The sequence below is a fragment of the Enhydra lutris genome, unplaced genomic scaffold (assembly GCF_002288905.1).
Source record: "Enhydra lutris kenyoni isolate GAN:26980312 unplaced genomic scaffold, ASM228890v2 scaffoldscaffold8, whole genome shotgun sequence".
Taxonomy (NCBI): Eukaryota; Metazoa; Chordata; class Mammalia; order Carnivora; family Mustelidae; genus Enhydra; species Enhydra lutris.
In genome coordinates this window covers 66,321-91,769 of record NW_019154092.1, presented here as the reverse complement: position 1 = coordinate 91,769, position 25,449 = coordinate 66,321, and the positions used below count along the sequence as shown (strand labels likewise).

General features: G+C 44.6%; 1 gene segment (V, D, J or C); it reads right to left on the bottom strand.

Annotated features, from left to right (window-relative positions):
* LOC111142666 overlaps positions 1–23,703 on the bottom strand; it is a 26,240-nt gene extending 2,537 nt beyond the window's left edge. The window contains 2 exon segments of the V gene segment in view: positions 22,967–23,272; positions 23,658–23,703. Of these exon segments, the coding sequence occupies positions 22,967–23,272; positions 23,658–23,703 (352 nt within the window).
* Between the last annotated feature and the right edge of the window lie 1,746 nt (positions 23,704–25,449).

The following is a 25,449-nucleotide window of genomic DNA, read 5'->3' as shown; positions in this document are numbered from 1 at the left end:
CACACACACACACACACACACACACACACACACACACACACACACACACATACACACCCAGATCCTCAGAAGCACTACCCCTTGCACAGGTCACAAGAGGCACACCCTCTCAGGCTGCCATCCTGCTCACTGGGTTATGGGCCCAGGGACATGGTCCTGGTTCTCCCACAGAGACATCACGGATGTCCCAGCTGAACTAGAGCAGAACTACTTCCTGCTTCTTCGGACCTTGTGATATGTGTCATGTCATCCCCATTGTCTCATTAGAGTTGCTCCTACCTGTGATGTCCTCGTTCTGGGAGGGAGAACCTAATTCTGCAGATACTACAAACCTGAACTACATAGGTTGCCAGTCAGTGTGTGTCTTCTGACCCGACCACAGAGGGTAGCACAGAGGCCTGGGTGGGCAGGGGAGGACTGATGGACCTCAGGGTTGGGGCTGGTGGCACTGAGGGAAGAGAGGCTCAGGCAGAGAGACTGGGGCTCCTCACACTGATCCCTCTAGGAGTCAGGAAGCACAATGGGGATTAAACAGGCTCTAGACATGCCATGTCCATAGCAGAGCTGAGATGGGCTCAGAAGGCCCTACACATTCAGCTGGAGGATAAGAAGATCCTCTTGGTGTCCTGGGGGAACTCCATCAGGCAGGCAGCAGGCACTGTACCCTACCTCCTGATGATGATGAGATCTTGTCTCACTTCTGACCTACATGGGAGAATATAGAGACCAGAAGTCCAACATTTGCTCACTGTGGTGATAATCAGAGGGCAAGGATAGAGCCTGGATGCCCAGACATACAGATGGGTCAGTTAGGAGGCAGTCAGGGGTCTTTCTGGGTTTGTTAGTTATGCCCCACCTGAGAGCTTTGTGGTACCCATGCTGCCTGCAGAATCCCCCAAGGGAAGGGAGTGCCCAACCATGGCAGGGACACTTGTGGGTTGAATTGTGTCCCACAGCTCCCAAATGAATGTTTGTGTCCTCACCTCCAGCATCTCTCACTGGGCCCTGATTTCAGTATAGGATTATTGCACACATAATCCCTTAAATTCAGATGAGGTTGCACTGGAGTAGGCTGGTCCCTATTCCAATTGGACTGGTGTCCTTATGATAGCGAAAATTTGGAGACACATTCTGACAGGGGAGGTCACCCTATGAAGTTAGGGAAGGAATCTATAAGACCAGGAATGCCAAAAATTGCCAGAGAAACCCCAGGTGCTATAAGAGAGAAGATGAAACAAATTCTCTTCCACAGGCTACAAATCAACAAGCAATCTGCTGGTGCCTTGGTCTCAGACTGCTGACTTCCAGAACCGTGAGACAATACATTTCTGTTCTCAGCTCCTTCCCCCTAGTTAGTGTGGCTCTTTACTCCCACCCCTAGCAGACTAATGTAGTCACCCATAAGAAGTCTGATTTCCCCACAGCAGCAGCATGGCTGGACTCCTTCCAGTTGCTTTATTCTCTGTGATCACAGCAGCAGGAGACAGGCCTCAGCCAGGTGCTTTCCTCTCCTAGAGTGTCTGATTCTCCTCCCCTGAGGACTGCCTCAAGTACCCCAGACAGCACAGAGTCTGTCCTATAACCCAATACTCCTGCTGGGATCCCATATGACTTGGGTCTGTCTGGGGCTGGCTCAGGGCCTCGAAGGAGCCTGGCCATGGGGCTGACCTGGTTCCTCTGGGACATGCAGACAACACCTGATTCATGGAAAGGTGGTCCTGTGGCTTCCTTACCTTACTCCTGCTGCTTCATGTCTCCTCTGTATCCCCCACAAACACTAAAATCCCATCCTTGGCATGTCGTCAGAATGGGAAACTGTCATTCTGAGGTTTGTTCATCACTTACAAAAGTGGGTGCTTACCTGTTAAACAACCACCTGTCGCTGCACATTCATCAGGATTTCTAGTCTATTTACACATGGTGCTGTTGTCTCTATGACAGCCACCATCTGACAGCAGACCTGCAATTGCATTGTCAGCCATTTTATTTCTTTAAAAATTTTCAGCAATGTTTCATGGGAACATATGAAAATATATGAGAAAAAACTTCATGGTTTGTGATTTTGGGAGGATCCACACAATCACATGTTCCCATATGCTGTAAGCTCAAGGGCCTGAGCCATGGTCCCTGCAGCCATGAAAGTCACGTCACTCTGGAGATAGTCGCACAAGGAGGCAGTTGATTCTTCTTCCAGGGACCAGGGACCCCAAGTTCTCTGCCTCCTGCCCCCTGAGATGGTCTGAAAAAAGGAGCTGCAGCCCCAGGTCTGAGTTGGGGTCACGTTGGGGAAGGAGAGGCAGAGTGTGAGTCATCGGGGTGTCTCTGGTTGTGCCCAGCACAGAGGAGTCAGTCCCTGGGAACACTGGTGGAGAGAGAGGGGACCTGAATTTCCCAGGTGAGGTGCTCATTGTTTTAGGACTCTTGGCAGTGTCCTGGGTGACACTGTGTGTCTGACCCTGAGAGCATGGTCCTTGCAGCCTGTGGAGTTAGGGTGGATCATCCTGAAAGCCTCTGAGGACTGAACCACAGACAACCCACTGACCCCCAGGCCTGGTGTCTCTGTGAGTCTCCCCCCTTGGCAGCCCCAGCCTCTGTACTGCTGCTCCTGATGCAGCTCTGCTGCACAGTGCTGGTGGAGAAGGACTCAGACCTGGAGCTTCCCTCCTGTGGATCACCCCACAGCACCCATAACCTGAGAAACGGTGTGGACCAGGGTTTCCAGGCTTCCACAGGCAGCTGCCCCTCTGCCGTCCTTGGCCCAGCACAGAAGGTCACATACAAGGTGCAGAAGGCAGGGCAGGTGCGATTCCTGTACTTGTCCTAGGGTTGTAATGCCCTGGATAGTCCACTGTCTTGTTTCAGATAGGAGAGTGCAGGCTACAGTGTAGTGCATTTGAAGAGGGTCAGTGTCCAGACAATCCTGTGTGATGTCCCACAGCCACCAGGTTCCTGTGTATTTAGGAATCAGGACCGATGCTTCCTGCATCTCTGTCCATGTAGTTGCATCATCAGAGCGACAGGTGATGCTTCTGGTGCTAAGTTCAGTTGAACGGGCAAAAATTTACTCTAATTACTTCTATTTTTGCTACAATTAGTTTTATTACAACTCACATCCCGTGGAGATTGGTGTGGGATGATTTTAAACTACTCTGTCTGTGGTTTGGTGCAATTGGGAATCTGCTAATTTGGACTTGGGTAAAATTGCATGTGATGCAGGTTACAGAAAAGCTGAAAACTTTTCCTTGTGTGCCCAGAGAGGCAGACGGAGAGTTCAACACCAAGGGTAACTCACTGAGACCCCACTGCATTTGCCTAATAAGTTAAACTCTTCAATGTTTTATGACATTAATTTGATAAAGAGTGGTTCTCACATCAGTAGAAATTTCCCCATTTCACAGTAGGTGAAGTGACTATCCAGAGAGGCTAGTTTCTCAAGAAAACAGAGGACAATGAGATGAGTCCAGGAGTGGAGCTCACGTGTGCTGGATTCAACCCTGGGATCTTTTGAGCAGAGCCTGACCAGGGCAGGAGGGATGGGGTGTGACTGCTCTGCTCTGGTTGTGAAGAGTGTGTCATGGGTCCTTCTGACTCTGCCTGGCAGGGATTCAAAGTAAGGGTACTACTGCCTGTGGTGTTTCATGATGACTGTCATGGACATTTGTGTGTCTGCAAGACAATCGGGGTAAGCAGGAACATAGGGATTTAGGAGATCCCCTAGCATTCCCCAGGACTGTGATTACAGTCACCAATTCACCACAACCCAATGTAGCAAGGTCAGATAATGGACCCATCTTCCAGAATGAAGGTTTGGTGGTCATAACTGGTGAGGATCAGGATAAGCTCAGGTATTTGCTGAGGGAAGGGGAATATGGAGTGAGCAGTGAAGAAGGTAATTATAGACACCACACTATAGTGGCAGAAATGAGCCAGATAAAAGTAGCATGTGTCTTCTTTATGTTGACATGAATATGTTTCCATATATATATTCATCATAAGTTTCTGTTTTGTTCTCATGTTTCATTCCATTATCTTCTAACATAGAGTTGTTACCAATAGTGAATGCTATATCTCAATATTGAAGTTGTAGCATATGAAATCAGTTGGGACAAAAAATAAAGATCATTAGGAGACAAAAATGTATTTTATATCCTCTTGTGAGGAAAGGGTGAGCATGTTTGTAATTGTTTCCTGGTGAGTTTTATCATGTTAGATGGAAACATGGCTGTCCACATTCTCTTTACTTGGCATTTAGGTTAATGGGGAACTTGTTAGATTTCAGGTGGACAAGGGGGGACTGTGGTGTCTTATTATGTATCACTGTTGACAGGCTGAGCTGTGTTTCACAGAATTTTTGTGTGTCCATATGTCTGGGAAGGGTGGGGATAATTGGAGATTCCTGTACAGATATGGGGTGGAAGTAAAGAAGGACCCATTGTTTGTCTCACCCCCATGTTTGTGTTTCTTCTGGCCACTGTGTTGACAGCAGCAACTGCCCCATCATCCCCATTTCACCATCAAGATGGGTGTGACTTTTCAACTATCCATCAGAACTCAGGATACCTAGTGTGTCTGGATCTTCTTTCAGTGTACAAAAATAGAAGGAACAATCCGATCTGTCTGGGGATTGGACAAGCACATTGGTGATTAGTCGAAAAACCCCAGCTTTGTGGGAACACTTTGGCCACCTTAGGACCCTGAGGACCCTGTTGGGAGTCCCTGGGGACACTGGTGGAGAGAGAGGGGACCCGAATTTCCCAGGTGAGGTGCTAACTATTTCAGGACTCTTGTCAGTGTCCTGGGTCCCTGGAAGCAGATTCTGAGAAGGAGAAGTGCATGTGCAGGAAATCTGGAAGTATCTGGGGAGGTCAGACTGGGCAGAAGGAGAAGGACACACAGAGAGATATCAGGTGAGGTCTCTCTCCTGTAGGGAGCTATAAATCTGGGACTTTTCAGGACATCTGAACCTGGGCAAGCTTGTGGGATCTTGGACTAAGGCCATCATTCATTTGAAACTCTGTGAAAAGAAGCAGAAACATGGGGAGGTGGATTGTTGAAGGACAGCCCTTCCTTGTGATGAGATCCCTTGTAAGCCTTTAGGGCCTCCTCCCACAGGGGTAGGGGGGTGAGTGATCTCAGAAGAGAGGATGTAGGTGACCTCATAGTGTCCACTGCCCTTGTGTGCTCCACTCAGAATCTCAGCTGCCATGGACCAGGGTTTCAGGAGCTCAGCTGAGATGGGAATTTCTGGGTTTAAATCCTGGTCTATTAGGCAAAAGTATAGCCCAGTGACCAGTATATAGAAATGAAAATCTCTGTCTTTCCATCTACCCAGACCCTCTATCCCTGAGTCATACACACACAGACAAGCAGGGCAGCCTAGTCCTGTCAGGCCCTCAATTCAACCTCCCTGTACAGAACCTGCCTGGAGGGTAAAGGAGAGGGAACCCTGGGGATCATATGTGTGGGTACCATTGTCTTATCTGCTCACTGCTCCACTTATAGGCTTCCTGAGGCTGGAAGAGAGTGTGACACAGACAGGGAAGGAGTGTGTGTCTCACTTCCCTGTCTGTGTCCCTGTGAGCATCAACCCTGGTGTCCCACACCTGACAGTAAGAGTCAGGCTTGTCCTTGGTCTGGGCCGTACTCATGGTGTGTTCCCTGAACACACATTATATTTCTTTTTTAAAAAATTTTTTATTTATTTTCAGCGTAACACTATTCATTGTTTCTGCACCACACCCACTGCTCCATGCAATCCGTGCCCTATTCAATACCCAACACCTGGTTCCCCCAACCTCCCACCTCCTGCCCATTCAAAACCCTCAGATTGTTTTTCAGAGTCCATAGTCTCTCAAGGTTCACCTCCCATTCCAAATTCCCTCAACTCCCTTCTCCTCTCCATACCCCCTTGTCCTCCATGCTATTTGTTATGCTCCACAAATAAGTGAAATCATATGATAATTGACTCTTTCTGCTTGACTTATTTCACTCAGCATAATCTCTTCCAGCCCTGTCCACGTTGCTACAAAAGTTGGGCATTCACCCTTTCTGATGGAGGCATAATACTCCATAGTGTATATGGATCACATCTTCCTTAACCATTCGTCCATTGGAGGGCATCTTGGTTCTTTCCACAGTTTGGCGACCATGGCCATTGCTGCTATAAACATTGGGGTACAGATGGCCCTTCTATTCACTACATCTGTACCTTTGGGGTAAATACCCAGTAGTGCAATTGCAGGGTCATAGGGAAACTCTATTTTTAATTTCTTGAGGAATCTCCACACTATTTTCCAAAGTGGCTGCACCAACTTGCATTCCCACCAACAGTATAAGAGGGTTCCCCTTTCTCCACATCCTCTCCAACACATGTTGTTTCCTGTCTTGCTAATTTTGGCCATTCTAACTGGAGTAAAGTGGTATCTCAATGTGTTTTTAATTTGAATCTCCCTGATGGCTAGTGATGATGAACATTTTTTCATGTGTCTGATAGCCATTTGTATGTCTTCATTGGAGAAGTGTCTGTTCATATCTTCTGCCCATTTTTTTATATGATTGTCTGTTTTGTGTGTGTTGAGTTTGAGGAGTTCTTTATAGATCCTGGATATCAACCTTTTGTCTGTATTATCATTTGCAAATATCGTCTCTCATTCCGTGGGTTGCCTCTTTGTTTTGTTGACTGTTTCCTTTGCTGAGCAGAAGCTTTTGATCTTGATGAAGTCCCAAAAGTTCATTTTTGCTTTTGTTTCCTTAGCCTTTGGAGACATATCTTGAAAGAGGTTGCTGTGGCTGATATTGAAGAGATTACTGCCTATGTTCTTCTCTAGGATTCTGAAGGATTCTTTTCTCATGTTGAGGTCTTTTTTCTATTTCGAGTTTATCTTTGTGTACGTTGTAAGAGAATGGTCAAGTTTCATTCTTCTACATATAGCTGTCCAGTTTTCCCAGCACCATTTATTGAAGAGACTGTCTATTTTCCACTGTATATTTTTTTCCTGTTTTGTCGAAGATTATTTGACTGTAGAGTTGAGGGTCCATATCTGGGCTCTCTACTCTGTTCCAATGGTCTATGTGTCTGTTTTTATGCCAGTACTATGCTGTCTTGGTGATCACAGCTTTGTAGTAAAGCTTGAAATCAGGTAATGTGATGCCCCCAGTTTTGTTTTTGTTTTTCAACATTTCCTAGCAATCCGGGGTCTCTTCTGATTCCATTCAAATTTTAGAATTATTTGCTCCAGCTCTTTGAAAAATACTGGTGGAATTTTGATCAGAATGGCATTAAAAGTATAGATTGCTCTAGGCAGTATAGACATTTTTAAAAAAAGATTTTTATTTATTTATTTGACAGAGAGGGATCACAAGCAGGCAGAGAGGCAGGCAGAGAGAGAGAGGAAGGGAAACAGGCTCCCTGCTGAGCAGAGAGCCCAATGCGAGGCTCGATCCCAGGACCCCGGGATCATGACCTGAGCTGAAGGCAGAGGTTTAAACCACTAAGCCACCCAGGTGTCCCCGCAGTATAGACATTTTAACAATGTTTATTCTTCTGATCCGAGATCCTGGAATGGTCTGCCATCTTTTTGTGTCTTCTTCAATTTCTTTCATGAGTGTTCTGTAGTTCCTCAAGTACAGGTCCTTTACCTCCTTGGTTAGGTTTATTCCAGGTGTCTTATGTTTCTTGGTGCTATAGTAAATGGAATTGATTCTCTAATTTCCCTTTCTGTATTTTCATTGTTAGTGTATAAGAAAGCAACTGATTTATGTACATTGAATTTGTGTCCTGCCACCTTACTGAATTGCTGTATGAGTTTTAGTAGTTTGGGGGTGGAGTTGTTTGGGTTTCCCATACAAAGTATCATGTCATCTGCGAAGAGAGAGAGTTTGACTTCTTCATGGCCAATTTGGATACCTTTTATTTCTCCTTGTTGTCTGATTGCTGTTGCTAGGACTTCTAATACTATATTGAACAAGAGTGGTGAGAGTGGGCATCCTTGTCGTGTTCCTGATCTCAAAGGGAAGGCTGTGAGCTTTGTCCCATTGAGGATATTTGCTGTGGGTCTTTCATAGATAGATTTTATGAAGTTCAGGAATGTTCCCTCTATCCTTATACTTTGAAGTGTTTTAATCAGGAAAGATGCTGGATTTTGTCAAATACTTTTTCTGCATCAATTGAGAGGACCATGTGGTTCTTTTCTCTTCTCTTATTGATTTGTTCTATCACATTGATTGATTTGTGAATGTTGAACTATCCTTGTAATCCAGGGATGAATCCCACCTGGTCATGGTGGATAATCTTTTTAATGTGCTGTTGGATCCTGTTTGCTAGTATCTTGTTGAGAATCTTTGAATCCATATTCATCAGTGATATTGGTCTGAAATTCTCCTTTTTGGTGGAGTCTTTGCCTGGTGTGGGGATCAGAGTAATGCTGGCTTCATAAAAAGAGTCTGGAAGTTTTCCTTCTGCTTCAATTTTTTGAAACAGCTTCAGGAGAATAGGTGTTATTTCTTCTTTGAGGGTTTGGTAGAATTCCCCAGGGAATCCATCAGGTCCTGGGCTCTTGTTTTTTGATCACTGCTTCAATCTCGTTACTAGATATCAGTCTATTCAGGTTGTCAATTTCTTCCTTGTTCAATTTTGGGAGTTTATAGTTTTCCAGGAATGCATCCATTTCATCTAGGTTGCTTAGCTTATTGGCATATAATTGTTGATAATAACTTCTGAGGATTGTTTCTACTTCCTTGGTGTTAGTTGTGATCTCTCCCTTTTCATTCATAATTTTATGAATTTGGGCTTTCCCTCTTTTCTTTTGGATTAGTGTGACCGATGGTTTGTCTATCTTATTGATTCTTTCAGAAAACCAGCTTCTGGTTTCATTGATACACTCTACTGTATCTCTGGTTTCTACCTCTTTGATCTCTGCTCTAATTTTGATTATTTCCCTTCTTATGTGTGGAGTTGGTTTGATTTGTTGTTGATTCTCCAGTTCTTTAAGGTGTAGAGACAGCTGGTGTATTCTGGATTTTTCAATTTTTTTTGAGAGAGGCTTGAATGGCTATGTATTTCCCTCTTAGGACCGTCTTTGCTGCCATAGGTTTTGGACCGAAGTGTCTTCATTCTCATTGGTTTCCATGAATTGTTTCAGTTCTTCTTAGATCTCCTGGTTGATCCAAGCATTCTTAAGCACGGTGGTCTTTAGCTTCCAGGTGTTTGGGTTCCTTCTGAACTTTTCCTTGTGATTGAGCTCCAGTTTCAAAGCATTGTGATCTGAGAATATGCAGGGAATAATCTCAGTCTTTTGGCATCGGTTGAGTCCTGATTTGTGACCCAATATGTGTTCTATTCTGAAGAAGGTTCCATGTGCACTTGAGAAGAATGAGTATTCTGTTGTTTTAGGGTGGAATGTTTTGTGTATATCTATGAGGTCCATCTTGTCCAATGTGTCATTCAATGCTCTTGTTTCTTTATTCATTTTCTGTTGATGATCTATTTCTGAGAGAGGTGTGTTAAGATCTCCTTCTATTAATGTATTCATATCAATATGACTCTTAATCTTGATTAATAGTTTTCTTATGCAATTGGCTGCTCCCATATTGGGGGCATAGATATTTACAATTGTTAGATCATCTTGCTGGATAGTCCCTTTAAGAATAAGTAGCGTCCTTCTGTATCTCTGACTACAGTCTTTAGTTTAAAATCTAATTTATCTGATATGAGAATCGGTGCCCCCGCCTTCTTTTAAGGCCCACTGGCATAAAAGATGCTTCTCCATCCCTTCACTTTCAGTCTGGGTGTATCTTTAGGTTCAGAATGGGTCTCTTGTAGACAACATATGGATGGGTCCTGTCATTTTATCCAATCTGCAACCTTATGTCATTTTATGGGTGTATTTAGGCCATTCACATTGAGAGTTATTATTGATAGATATGTTTCTATTGACATTGTGTTACCTTTGAATTCTTTCTTTCTGTAGATTGTCTCTATATTTGTATTCAATGATATTTTTAGGATTTTTTATCTTTTATAGATCCCCCCTTAATATTTTTTGCAGTGTCGGCTTGGTGGTTGCATAGGTGTTTTAAGCCTTGCCAGTCTTGGAAACTCTTTATCTCTCCATCCATTTTGAATGTCAGTCTTGCTGGATAAAGTATTCTTGGCTGCATGTTGTTCTCATTTAGTGCCCTGAATATATCTTGCCAGCCCTTTCTGGCTTGCCAGGTCTCTGTGGACAGGTCTGACGTTATTCTGATGGGCTTTCCTCTGTACGTAAGGAGCTTGATGGGCTTTCCTCTGTACGTAAGGAGCTTCTTTGTCCTAGCTGCTTTCTAGAGGGCCTGCCTAGAATTATAATTCTTCTTTCTTACTATTATATGTCTCGAGGACTTTCGAGAATCTATAATCTTGTGGGGAAACCGTTCTGCCTCTAGTACATGAACGCTGGTTGAATTCGTGAGATTGGGAAAATCTTCATGGACAACTTGTTCCACTATATCTTCTAGACTTCTTTCTTTCTCCTCCCCTTCAGGGATTCCAATAATTCTGACATTGGAATGTTTCATGGCATTTATTTCCCTGATTCTGTTTTTGTGGCTTCTAAGCTGTTTGTTCCAGGCTTCCTCCTGATCCTTTCTCTCTATCTGTTTGTCCTCCAAATCACTAATTCTGTCTTCTGTCTCAGTTACCCTAGCTTTGGGAGAATTTAGATTAGATTGGAACTCATTGAGAGCATTTTGAACATCATCCCTTATGACTTTCAATTCTGCCCTAATCAATTCCGTTTGGTCATCCATGGCTTTCTCTAACCTAGCTATTGCCTGGATAATTGTTAGCCTGATTTCCCTTTCCGACATATTGTCTATGTCGATAGCCATTAGCTCTATTGTAGAAGGCCCATCTTCTGTATTTTTCTTCTGTTGGGCATTCCTCCTAGTCATTTTGGTGAGAGATGACTGAATGGATGCAGCTGGATGTATCGACTGTGGTGCAGTCAAGGTGCACCCTGGAAGGCTTCTGAGCAATCTGGATTCCCCACCCAAATGAGAGAAAAAAGAAAGGAAAAGGAAAAAAGAGAGAGAGAGAGAGAGACAGAAAAAAAAGGGAAGATAAAAGAGAAGGCTCAGCCCAAATGGGTCCCAAAGTAAGATTTATGAAGTACACAAACAAAAACAGACAAACAAAAAGACTGATAATAGTATATGACAAGAGATAAAAAATATATATAAAAGCAAAAAAGGGAAGAACTTCATCAAAAAGAAACCCAAGTATAAGATTTATATACTCTCAGGACAAACACAAATACACAGAAACACTGGCAGAAGAAAAAGATGGGAGATTGTTTATAAATTCTCAGTGTGGGTGAGGAAGTTTATTTTGATTCTTCCTGGATGTATCTTGATATCTTTGTTAAAGAACTCAACTTTCCTAAGATAAATGGGGATTAAAAACTGGTTTACCTATAGGGGTAGCATTGACTGGGGAAAGGGGATTACCTTGAAGTTGAACTCTATATGAATATTACAAAATAAAAATTAAAAAAGAATAAACTAGACTCAACTAAACTAAAATTTAAAGAAATTTAAAAAATAGAAAAGCAAAAGAAAAACATGGGTGTATGTGTCAAAAAGTTCAGGTTAGAAGGTTATTATGGAATTTGATGTACTGGACATCTCACTGTGATGGTAAATAGGTTAAAAAATTATCTATGTTAAAAAAAATGAACCAGAATAGTGGGAATGAGTTAAAAATAAAAGTTGTATCTATGAAGTAGTGGTGGTTGTTCTCTTGTCTTCTTTTTTCTTTTCTTTCCTTGTTGGTTTTCTGGGGGAGGGGCCTGCCATGTGGGTTTTCAGTCAATGATGTTCCCTGAGTTAAGTCCTCCCACCCCCCTCAAGAGGGTGGTTTCTGAGGAAACTGGTTTTTCAGGCTTTTGTTCTCTGGGGGTTTTTATGTTTGTTTATTTGTTCTCTTGCCTTGACCGCTTTTGATGGTTTTTGGAGGTTTAGAGGAAAGCAAACTGCACCCTGACCTCCCTCTCAGAGAGAAGCCTCAGTCTGTTCCCCTCTGGGTCTCCAGAGCACATTCAGCTCCCCCTTGGCTGCTGGCAGAGCAGGTTCTGAGTCGCGGTCCCTGGGGACGCAGGATCTCCTGCTTGTACCCAAAACCATGGCAGCGGTAGCTGTCTGGGAAGCTCCAGACCACCAGAGAGGATCGAAGCAGTGATCACACACTGAGATTTTCCTGCTGGCCCGGGCTAAGAGTACCTAGTCTTTCCGGGTTCGAGAGTGCCAGGCTTGTGCGCACCTCTCTCAGGGGAGGGTGTGGGGTGCGTGCGTCTCAGGATCTGAGTGCAGGGCACGGGTCTAAGAGCGCCAGGCTAGTGCCTGTGTGCACCTCTCTCAGGAGGGTGTGGGGCACATGCATCTCAGGCTCTGATAGCATGGTGTGGTGTTCTGCCATCTGGCGAGGCTCCCAGCCCCTCATGGGAGCCGGACCCCACGCATTCTCGGATGCGCTGGCAGCTCAGGGACCAAGACCTGGTTTCTCTGCCGCATTCTCTCTAGCTCAGCGCCAGGGGAGGCTGTCCTGGGTCCGGGGACTTAAGTCCCTGTCCCTAACCACCCCAATTCCCACAATTTCCCCCCACGATCCTTTGCTCTTTTTGAGTGCTTTCAACCAGACTCCAAGTTAATGCTGGTCCCCAGTCGCAGGGCACTCTTGTATTGGGGTAGTACTTTACAATGGGTCACCTCCCCCTTTCATTTATCTTCCGATATGAGTCCGATGTTCCCACTCCGCTTTACCTGCCCTCTGTGTCTTCTGCCCTAGTAGAGATCCAGACGTGTATAATTCTGATCTCAGGCTGATTTCATGGGTGATCGGAGTTCTTTGGTAGGTAATCAGCTCACTTTAGGGTACAGCTTGAAACAGCGCCTCCTCCTACTTCCTTGCCATCTTATCCTCTCCTCATCCCTTCTATAACTCTCAGTTTGATTTCTAGAGTCAAGAGTCTCCCATGGTTTGTCTCACTCTCTGATTTCTCTCCGTTCAGTTTTTCCTCCATTGCCCTATGGTTTTCAGTGCTGTTCCCTGTGTTCTATATATGAGTGAATCCATATTATAATAGTCTTTCTCTGCTTGATGTATTTCATTTAACACAATCCCTTCCAGTTCCATCCATGTTGATGGAAACAGTTGGTATTCATCCTTTCTGACATCACAATAATATTCCATTGTATATATGAACCACATTTTCTTTATCCATTTGTCTTTTAAAGGGAATCTTGGCTTTCCCCATAGTTTGCTATTGTGGATATTGCTGCTCTGTCTGGCGCCCATTCTATCCTAGGCACTCTGCATGATCAAGACACAGTCCCTTATGAACAGGTAACTCCAGCACTACTCAGGTCAGAAAGAGATCTGTGAACCCAGCTGTGCCCTTCGGTGGCTTAGGGAGGATAGAGGATCTGAAAGAACAGGACAAAGCTGAGGGACATGGATTTCCAACCAAGTTCAGGGCCAGTATGGAGTTTTCTCCTCAGATAATCATTCAGGGCACAGAGAGATATATCAGTTGTGGTAAAAGGCAATTTCCACATAATAAGTCAGGGTTTCTTGGCCACTGCTGGACAGAGAGAATGGTCTCCAAGAGGAAGCTACTGGGGTGGGGACAGGCTTGACACAGATGTCTCCTTCTGTGTGTCTTTGATCTCCTTAGTACTCCTGGGGGTGAGGCCCTCAAGTCAGTGGCAATTATTCGTCCCCCCCCCATGACCCACCTAAAGCCACAGGGAGATGAGTGTTCTACTTGTGCCTCTGGACCTGTCTCTATGTCTTGTTCCATGTGGATTATCTGTCACTGTTTTCCCTAACAATCCACAGATTGGCTGAGCTGAGGAGGAACATGAGGGAGGAGTGTACTTGACAGGGAAGGGAGGCTGGGAGAGGAGCTCAGGTCCCTGGTTCCTGGAGTAGAAGAGAGAAGAGCAGAAGCTGGCTGGTGCAAGGCAGCAGAAATCCCCTGCACCAGGTGAGGAATGCTGCTCAGACTGAGAGGGGATGTGGGCCGACCTCAACAAGAATGTTCCAGGTCCTGATGGAGACAACTTCTTAACTCTTAGTTCTGCCAGGTGAGGGACATTTTTATGATCATTTAACCTGAAAAAATCCCTGGAAATACTATTTCTGTCACAAAGAATCTCACCAAAGCTTGTCATTCTAGTTCATCAAGTCAAGGAGTAATTTTTAGACAAAAGATTCCAATTACACTTGCCATAATTTGTGTGGGGAAAATAATTTTCTGACCTGTCTCTCCCTCCCAGGTAGGTGGCCCTCTGACACAAGCCAGGACAGAAATAGGGGAAGCTTCTACTGTTCCTTCTTAATAAATTCCTTATCTCTTTTTTTGACCTCAAAGAATTGCTCTACAAATCAATTTTAAAACCACAAGTCAAAGAGTCAGGAAGGGTAATTCTATTTATGTAAAAAATCCGTTCATGTGTTGGAGATGTTCTTTCCCTTCAGAGCTACAGGTGAGGCTCTAATGCAGCAGTGACCAAAACACAGGGTCACACAGGGGTGGGAGTGAGTCCATGTGGGTCCGATGTCAGCTAAGTGTCAGATGTGCTTGGTGCAGGTGTCTTGGAGCAGTGGGAGGATACTGGTGCCAGCAGAAAGTCCCCAGGTGGGCTCAAAGTTTGTGTCTGCTCTTCCTCCACAATTTCTATAAAATGTAAGGAGAAATGGGCCTGGGGCAACAGGGGATTTTTCCCTTCTTCAGGATCCCTGAGGCAGCCCTTCATGATGTGGGGACCCACATCCTGGTTCCCAGGAACCAGAGGAGACGCAGAGGCCCTAGAGTCCACCCAGGGTGCCCATAGCCATGGAGATGAATTTCCACAGAAATGAGCTGAGAGAGCTGTCTCCCTCCTGAGTGAGCCGTGATTATATTTGGAGCCCATGTGATGTACCATGACATCCTTAATCTGTATTATCTACTGTATTATCTGACTACGTCCCCATAGTCAGAAGAGCCCCCCAACTCTGTCATTGCTCAGTAGGGTAAACTCAGATGTGAGGACAGAGAACCTGTGGGAGTCTCCCCTCCTTCAGGGCCCAGGCCAGGATCAGGGAGGACACCTTTTCTTAGGCCTGACCAGCTGCTGCTCAGAGGCCAGGGCAGGAGAGTGAGAACCAGGCTATAGAGGACAGTTTGTGTCCTATCCCCCATCCTTCTGTGTCACCTGAGTCACTGCCAGGTACTCCCACTGCCACAGTCAGTGTCACAGCAATGGTCATTCTGGTCTTCACCTTCAGTCTGATCTTCCTCAGTGGGGTCATGTCTCTGTGTTGAATCCTCAGAATTGGGCTTTGATGGTCACTCATATCCATATATATACCAGCTGGGGGACCAGGCTTGGCTTCTGCTTCTGCCAAGAAGCAGGTTCACACCTGAGCTCATCCCTAGAGCAGGTATCTTAGGCCTGATCAGGGCCACTGACACGGAGGGAGTCAGCATCAGGTCAGGGGAGGCATGGAGCCTGTGACAGAAGAGAGGAGAAAGTTCTGGGGAAGACAGGAAGCTGAGTCAGACCCAGGCTGAATGAAAGACCCAGTCCTGAGGGGAGGGAGCAATGTGGACACAGGTGAGGGAAGGGCCTAACGCCATGGACCCTGGGTGGGAAGGAGGACAGAACAGCTGTGCCTCACACTGTGCCTGTCGTGAACATCAGATCTGTTTTGGGAAAAGCAGGGGAGCAGGGGTGAAGGTACGTAGATGTTCTGGAATACCAACACCATTGGCGGGGCTTCGAGCTGTTCCACCTGCAGATGCCTGGGCCACACCTGGAACTGCTACAGATGCTGATGCATCTTGGGGAGCACCCCCCACCTCAGTGTGCTCACTGAGCTTCACAAGGTAAGGCTTCAGGCCACCGTGGAAGATCTCAGTTCCTCTGTTTATCTCCCTAGGTCCTACTGTGCCACCTGGGACATGGGGCTTAACTGTCTTGTTCTGGTCAGTGGAGCCTGGTTCAGTTCCTTGCTCCTGTAGTGATGTGGAAAAAATGGTCTAAGAATAGAGTCTGTCAGAGAGGATAGAAGATGGTGGATGAGTAGGGGACCATTGTTTCATCTAATCCCTGGAGTTCAGTTAGATAGTTATCAAATCATTCTGAACATCTGCAGACTCAACAGAAGGAACTGCTGCAACTCTACAAGGTGTGACCACTTTCTTGCAAGGTAGGTGTTGTGCAGAAGTCAATCAGAGGGGATATATGGGAAGATAAGCCATGGGGGGAGGGAGCCTCTGTAAGCCTGTTACCAAAAGATGACAGAACAGTGTTTGCATAATTGGAACTTTTTGAAGTCTGCTCTGGTGAGGGACATCCCTGTCTGAGGAGCCTTCCAGTGGCAAGACAGTGCTGAATCCTAGGTGGGACAGTGTGGTCTCAGGAAACTGGAGTCACAGGAAGAGAAGGAGAGGATCAGTGTGGTAGAGTTCCCACGTATTGGAATGCGGAAATCAGTGGCAATCAGCAAGCCAGGAGTGGGCTTTCGGTTAGGTGTTACCATAAACCATGAACCGTGGCATGGTCAGGCAACCATTCTCTGACTAGAGGCCCCCAAAGCAGTCACGACAACTGCCACAACATTCCCTCCTTCACCTGGAGGAGCAGGCTGGTGAACACTAAAGGAATCTGCAGAGTTTGGTGCACACAGAAGTGACTGACTTCTTTTCCCTGAGGGTGAACTGAAGAGTGGGGACTGCAATCTTTGAGGTCTGGGACTGGAGGCTGGCCATTGTCATTTTCAGTCTCATCCTCTACTGAGGGGCAGAAAGGCTTCAGGGAACAAAGGCATGTAGAGCAGCCAAAACAGCTTACACTGAGCCTTGTCCCTGGCCAGGGACAGTGCCACTCCACAGGGCAAAGACACCAGAGAGAATCAGCCCAGCAGACCCCTTCCCCAGAAGACCAGCAGGAACATCAGGCTAACAACAAGCTTATAGATCACACAGAACTGAAAAATGCTTGTGGTAGGGGAAAATAATATATAGAATTTGAGGGGTTTTCCTCATGACTCTTGAGTCTTTCATTTAAATTACTTGCTTTTTATCGATATTGGATACTAGCCTTTTATCTGGTATGCCATTTGCAAATATCTTCTCCCATTCTGTCAGTTGTCTTTTCATTTTGTTAACTGTTTTCTTTGCTGTGCCAAAGCTTTCGATCTTGATGAAATCCCAAGAGCTTAGCAAACTCAACACCCAAAGAACAAATAATCCAATCAAGAAATGGGCAGAGGACATGAACAGACATTTCTGCAAAGAAGACATCCACATGGCCAACAGACACATGAAAAAATGCTCCACATCACTTGGCATCAGGGAAATACAAATCAAAACCACAATGAGATACCATCTCACACCAGTCAGAATGGCTAAAATTAACAAGCCAGAAAATGACAGCTGCTGGCGAGTATGCAGAGAAATGGGAACCCTCCTACACTGTTAGTGGGAATGCAAGCTGGTGCAACCACTCTTGAAAACAGCATGGAGGTTCCTCAAAAAGTTGAAAATAGAACTACCCTATGACCCAGCAATTTCACTGCTGGGTATTTAGCCTAAAGATACAAACATAGTGATCCGAAGGGGCACGTACACACAAATGTTTATAGCAGCAATGTCCACAATAGCCAAACTATGGAAAGAACCTAGATGTCCATCAATAGATGAATGGATAAAGAAGATGTGAGATATATATATATACATATATATACATACACACACACACAGACACACACACACACACACACACACACACACAATGGAATACTATGAGGCCATCAAAAGAAATAAAATCTTGACTTTCGTGATGGCGTGGATGGAACTAGAGGGTATTATGCTTAGCAGAATAAGTCAGTCAGAGGAAGACAACTATCATATGATTTCCCTGATATGAAGAAGTGGAGATGCAACGTGGGGGGTTTGGGGGGTTGGAAAAGAATAAATGAAAGAAGATGGGATCGGGAGGGAGAGAAACCATCAGAGACTCTTAATCTCACAAAACAAACTGAATGTTGCTGGGGGAAGGGGGTCAGGGGAGGGTGGTGGGGCTATGGACATTGGGGAGGGTATGTGCTATGGTGAGTGCTGTGAAGTGTGTAAACCTGGTGATACACAGATGTGTACTCCTGGGGCTAAAAATACATATGTTTATAAAAAAATTAAAAAATTAGAAAAAGAGGGCGCCTGGGTGGCTCAGTGGGTTAAGCCTCTGCCTTCGGCTCAGGTCATGATCCCAGGGTCCTGGGATCGAGCCCCGCATTGGGCTCTCTGCTCAGCGGGGAGCCTGCTTCCTCCTCTCTCTCTCTCTGCTGCTCTGACTACTTGTGATCTCTGTCTGTCAAATACATAAATAAAATCTTTAAAAAAATTAGAAAAAGATATTAAAAAACAAGTTATTACTAAACTAAAATAAAAATTAAGCACATAAAAAATTACTTGCTTTTTTCCTATTCTCTTTAGCAAGATTCTTATTTTATCAACTCATTGTTTTAAGTCTTTTTTTAAGTTTTCATTTTACATTTACATTTTATAGATTTTTTTTCATTTTTGGTTTTCCCTCACTGTATTCAATGTTAGTTTTGTATATATATGTTTTTCTTCCCTTTCAATTTTGGGATCTAGTGTCTGTTAGATTCCATTCTTTTTTCCTACCCATCCCCTTCACTTTTTTGGTTACTGATATCTTTGTGTTTGTTTAGTTTACATTTTGCTGGGGTGATAGTTGATATTTTTGATTTTGTTCTCTTGATCCTGTATTCTTCTCTGGACAAAATGGTGAGAAGGAGAATTTCACATCAAAACAAAGAATCAGAAGTAGTACTCTCTGGCATATATTTAATTAATATGCATATAAATCAAACATCAGATGTAGAATTTAGAATAATGATTACAAGGATATTAGCTGGGATTGAAAAAAAAAGCATAAAAGACACTAGAGAGTCCCTCAGTGTAGAAATAAAATAACTAAAAACTAATCAGGCTGCAGTAAAAAATGTTTTAACTGATATGCAGTTGAAAATGGGTACTCTAACAACTGGACTAAATGCGGAAGAGAGTCAGTGACATAGAAGACAAAATGATGGAACATAAGGAGGCTGAGGAAAAGGGGGAAGAACAATTCATGAGTTATGAGTGGAGGCCTTGAGGAATCAGCATTACCATAAAGTGGAAGACTATTACAATAATTGGGGCCCAGAGGAAGAAGAAAGAGGGAGAGAGGGACAGAAGGTGTAGTTGAGAAAATCATAGCTGGGAAGCACCCAAATCTGGAGAAGGAAACAGGTATTCAAGTTCCAGAGGCACAGAGGACCTCCCAAAATCAAGAAAAATAGATCAACACACCAACCTATAATAGTGAAGCTTGCAAATTTCAGAGTTACAGCAAAAATCCTGACAGCAGTTTGAGATGAGAGTTCCATAACCTATGAGGCTAGAAACATTAGACAGGCAGTAGAACTATCCACAGAGACCTGGCTGGCCAGAAAAGCATGGCGGGATATACTCAGGGTACTAAATGAGAAAAAATGCAGCCAAGAATACTCTATCCAGCAAGGTTGTCATTCAGAATGGAAGGAAAGATAAGATCTTCCAGAATAAGCAGAAACTAAAAGAATTTGTCGTCATAAAACCAGCCCTGAAGGAAGTATTAAAGGGGATCCTGTAAGTGAAGAGAGAACCCAAAAGTAACATAGACCAGAAAGGAACAGAGACAATATACAGGAACAGTGACTTTAAAGGTAATACGATGCCACTAAATTCATATCTTTCAATATTTACCCTGAATGTAAATGGGCTAAATCCTCCAATCAAAAGTTATTAGATATCAGATTTGATAAAAAAAAAAAAGACTGATCCATATGCTGTGTATATGAGACTCATTTTAGAACCAAAGACAATTCCAGATTGAAAGTGAGGCAGTGGAGAAACATTTATCACTGTAATGGACATCAAAGAAAGCTGGAGTAGCAATCCTCCTATCATACAAATTTGATTTCAAACCAGACTATAGCAAGGGATAAAGAGGGACACTATATCATCCTTAAAGTGTCTATCCAACAAGAAGACCTAACAATTATAAATATTTTTTCTCCTAACATGGGGATTGTCTATTATATAAACCAGTTAATGACCAACTTAAAGAAACACACTGATAATAATATAACAATAGTAGGGGACTTTAACTGCTCACTCACAGCAATGGGCAGATCATCTAAACAGAAGATCAACAAGGGAACAAGGGCTTTCAATGACATACTGGAGCAGATGTACTTCACAGATATATACAGAGAATTCCATCCTAAAGCAACATAACACACATTCTTCTCAAGGGCATATGGAACTTTCTCCAGAAAAGATCACATTCTGGGTCACAAATCAGGCCCCAACCAGGACCTAAGCATTGGGATTATTCCCTGCATTTTGTCAGACTACAGTGTTTTGAACATTGAACTCAGTCTCTAGAGGAAATTTGGGAGGAACTCACATACATGGAGGTTAAAGAACAGCCTATGAAAGAATGAATGGGTCAACCAGGAAATCAGAGAATTATTTAAAAAGTTCATGGAAGCAAATGAATACGAAAACACAACAGTTCAAAACCTTTGAATTGCAGCAAAGGTGGTCCCATGAGGGACATACAGAGTTATACAAGATAATCGCAAGAAAGTAGAAAATTCACAAATACACAAGCTATATTTATACCTAATGGATCTGGAGAAAGAACAGCAAATAAAGCCTGAAGGAAGGAGCAGATGAGAAATAATAAAGATTAGACTACGAATCATTGAAAGAGAAACGAAAAGAACAGTAGAACAGATCAAGCAAACTAGAAGCTGGTTCTCTGAAGAATCAGGCAGATCAATATACCCCTAGGCAGACTTACCAAAAAGGAAAGAGAAAGGACCCAAATAAATAAAATCATGAACGGAAGAGGAGAGATCATGAACAACACCAAGGAAATACAGTTTTAAGAACATATTATGAGCACATATATGCCACAAATTAAGCAATCTGGAAGAAATGGATAATTTCCTAGAAACATAAACTACTGAAACGTAAAGAGGAAGAAATAGAAAACTTGACTATAGCCATAACCAAGCAGGAAATTGAAGCAGTAACCAATAATCTCCCAACACACAAGATTCCAGGACCAGATGGCTTCCCAAGGGAATTCTACCAAACATTTAAGGAAGTTTCACTACCTATTCTTCTGAAACTGCTTCAAAATATAGAAACAGAAGGTAGACTTCCAAACTCATTCTATGAGGTCTGCATTGCCTTGATCCCAAAATAAGACAAGGAGAATTACCCATGAAGAAGAACTACAGACCAATATCCCTGTTGAATCTGGATGCCAATTTTTCACCAATTTACTAGGCAACAGGATGGAATAGTGCATTAATAGGATTCTTCACCATGACCAGGTAGGATTTATTCCAGGGATACAAGGGTGGTTCTACATTTGCAAATCAATAAACGTGATACACTACATAAAAAAAGGGAAAGGACAAGAACTGTATGATCCTCTCAATTGATGCAGAAAAAGCATTTGACAAAGTATAGCATCCTTTCTTGGTTAAAACTCTCCACAGTGTAGGGATAGAGAGAACCTACCTCAATATCATCAAGGTAATATAGAAAAAACCCACCATGAATATCGTTCTCAATGGGGAAAACCACTGCTTTCTCCCTAAGTTCAGGAAGGTGACGGGGTGTCATTTCTTAGCACTATTTGTTCAAAATAGTGATAGATGTCCTAGCTTCATCAATCAGACAACAAAAAGAAACAAAAGCATTCAAAGTGGCAAAGAAGAGGTTAAATTCTCACTCTTTGCAGATGACATGATACGTATGTGGAGAACCCAAAGACTCCACTCCAAAATTGCTAGAACTCATACAGCAATTCAATAATGTGCCAGGATATACCATCAATGCACGGAAATTAGTTGCATATTTATACAGGAACAATGAGACAGAAGAAAGGGAAATTAAGGAATCAATCCTATCCATAGTAGTACCAAAAACCATAAGATACCTAGGAATAAACCTAACCAAAAAGGTAAGGGATCTATACTCTAAAAACTACAAGACACTTGTGAAATAAATTGGGAAAAGACACAATGAAATGCAAAAACATTCCACGTTAATGAGTGGGAAGAATACATATTCTTGGTCTATGCTACCAAGAGGAATCTACACATTCATTGAAGCCCCTGACAAAATACATTGACATTTTTCACAGAGCTGGAACAAATAATCCTAACATTTGTATAGAACTAGAAAGATCCAGAATAACCAGGGGAATGTTGAAAATGAAAACCAAACTTGTAACATCACAATTCTGGACTTCAAGCTCTATTACAAAGATGTAATCAACCAGGCAGTTTGTACTGGCACAAAAACAGACACGATCAGTGGAATAGAATAGAGAGCCCCGGAGATGTGGGTGACACCTTAGTGTCTCCTGTACCTGCCTGTCCCACTGTGGTAGAAGCGTCTCCACCCATGTCCCCAGGGCTTCAGGAGCTCAGCTGAGCCGGGACATGTTGGGCTCTAATACTGTTCAATTGGGAGGGCATTAGCACACAACCACACATGGAAATGATGAGATCATGACCACTGGATGAAAGTCTCCCTGTGTCTTTTTTCTACCCAGTCCCTCTGTCTGTAGATGACACCCAGGCCCAGAGAAGCAGGCAACCTAGTGCCGTCAGCTGTAAATGCTCTCCTGACCCCCCTGTGCAGAGCTGCCTGGAGAGCTGGATGGGGAGGGAGGTGTGGGGATCTCAGATGAGGGGACCTGGGCCAGAAGTGCTCCTGCTCTGTGTGCAGGTCTCCTGAAGCTGGAGGAAAGTGTGACACAGATGGGGAAGGGGTTTGTGTCTCACTTCCCCATCTGTGTGTGTCACCATGAGGAGCATCAGCATTGCTGTCCCATACCTGACAGTAATACTCAGCCTCGTCCTCGGCCCAGACCCCGCTGATGGTCAGGGTGGCCATGTTCCCTGAGGTGGTGCCTGAGAACCAGTCAGGGATCCCTGAGGGCCGTTAGCTATCACCATAGATAATCAGCACAGAGGCCTGGCCCGGCTTCTGCTGGTACCAGTAGACACTTTCACTTCCAATGTTGTTTCCCCCACAGGTCATCCTGACCGTCTGTCCCAGGTTCACTGACATTGAGGGAGGCTGAGTCAGCACATAGGAGGCCATGGATCCTGCAAGAGAGAAGATGAGAGTTGGGGTTCCAGCCAGGGTATCATCCCCTATGTATGCCACTTTCCTGGTTTGAGCTCTTTCAATTCCTTAGGCCATTTCCACCCTGCTGTCATCTTAGGTCCTGGGCCTACCTGCCTTGTAGATTGAGCCTTTGAACAAATGAAAAGCACCCAACCCCATTTCTTTGGGCAGGTGCAGCCCTTTGGGACTAACAAGGAGCCAGGGAGCACAGTGGGTGTTTATCACCAGCCTGTCATCCTACAGCAGGGTTTGATCATCCTGTCTCCCCTCTCCCCCACTGACAGTCCACTTCTGAGCTCAGAATGCAGGCCAGGAGTGTCCCAGAACCCGGGGCGGGGATGGGGCTGAGCCTGGCCTTAGCACCTGCCCAGTGAGCCAGGAATCCGAGGAGGAGAGGGGTCCAGGCCATGGTGCAGGTTTCTCGATTTTTCTCCCTAAGGCTCAGGCTGGGCCAGGTTCCTCCCAGGCCTCTCTTATCCCCTTGCTAAAGACAGCTGCTGGTTATGCAAATGAGCCAGTGCTCTGGGTTTGTGGTTTTAGAAATGGGCCCAGCTCCAAGAGACACAGAGATGGGAGGGGCAGCCCCTGAGGACCCGCCTTGAACCCAGGGGATTTTCCTTCATCCTGTGTCTCTATAGTCTGGGGTCCAAAATCTATGCCTGTCCATGTCCTGACCTGTCTTCTGGGCAGGCATCTTTACAGCAGAGCTGTGAGGTGGAGTCTGTCTGCATTTTCTGAACCCATCATAGAATGTTTCCTCTGTAGGTACTAGAGGATCATAGGTCAGTGTGTGTCCTACTCCTGGTTTTATTGTTAACATCAGAACAGGAACAAAATCCCTCCCTTGCCAGGTGCACATGGAGTTTTAGGGAGCCATTTATGTTGTTGTAGGAGTCTGTGCCAAGGGAGAGTTCCTGGGGCAGGTCATAGATGCTGTGCCTCAGTATTCCCAGGGTGCCCTCCCTGCCAGGGACAGACCCAGTGCTTGAGCAAGGATTGACAGTGACTGAGTGTAGCACTAATGGGGTGGGGTGGAGTGTCATGAAGTCCTGGACGTGTGCTAGAGCCCAAGACAAATTCCACAGGATAGTGATGAGAGACTCCGAGTCAAAATTTTACATCAGAGCAAAGGTGATAGTGTAGTAAGCCTATACCTTTAGCTTCTGCTCTTGGGTCCTGGTAACCAATCCTCCCATTTGGAATCCCAGAGGGTTTGTCAGATGATCTCTTCTGCCTCCTAGTGGCGATTCCACACTGGCAGCTGGAAGTGCAGGGAACTCCTTTGTCCAGGTGTTCATGACCCAGTGTTCACATCCTGATTCCCCTGAACCATGCACTGATGGCCCCAGGAGAGGATTTGCTCTTCTCTTTGGGACCCCTGAAAGCCTCAAGAACAGGCAGGAGGTGTCAGATTTCCCATGAAAATTGGAAGAGGTTTATATGAAGAGAAGGTAGGACCCATTTGAGGCCCCAGGGCTCATCTTTCTGGGTTGGTGGTGGGTCATGGGTGTGGTTTGGGGGCTGAACACAGGAATCAGGGACTGTCTCACTTGATCTGGCTGCTGGAGCATGAATTAGTGTGATGATGGCTCCAACCTTGTAGGGAGAAACAAGAGGACAGTCACCCCAGAAACATTTATTCAGATCCAGCTTCGTCTTCCATAGGTTCCACCCTAGAAATCAGTGTAAATAAGACATAAGTGTTTCTTGGGTTCCTGCCTTGGGCAGCACAGCACTGGGGACACAGTTGCTTTGGTGAATCAGCACACCATCACCCAACCCCGTCTACCTTCATCTTGTCTTCTATAATCATTGAGAAGCCCCACTATTGCTATTCTTAGGTATGTCTAGGTCAACAGTGACTCTGTGTCCCAGAGCTATCTCATCGATGTGTCATTATGCTGGGAATCTTTATGGGGACTTTTGTCTGTGAATGAAAGAGACTAGATTTATGCAGGGCTCTTTCTCTTGTACTCATGAGTCATAGCTAGAGCTGCAGCAGCCATCCCGATGTCTGTTGTCAATAACAAGGTAAAACAAAGCCTCCATAGTCGTGGTGGTGGGAGAGACAGTGAGAGGATTTGGTACCTCACAGGACTGGTAGTACCTGGAGAACCAACATCTGTCTTCAGACTTACTTCTGGCTGCAGGAAAA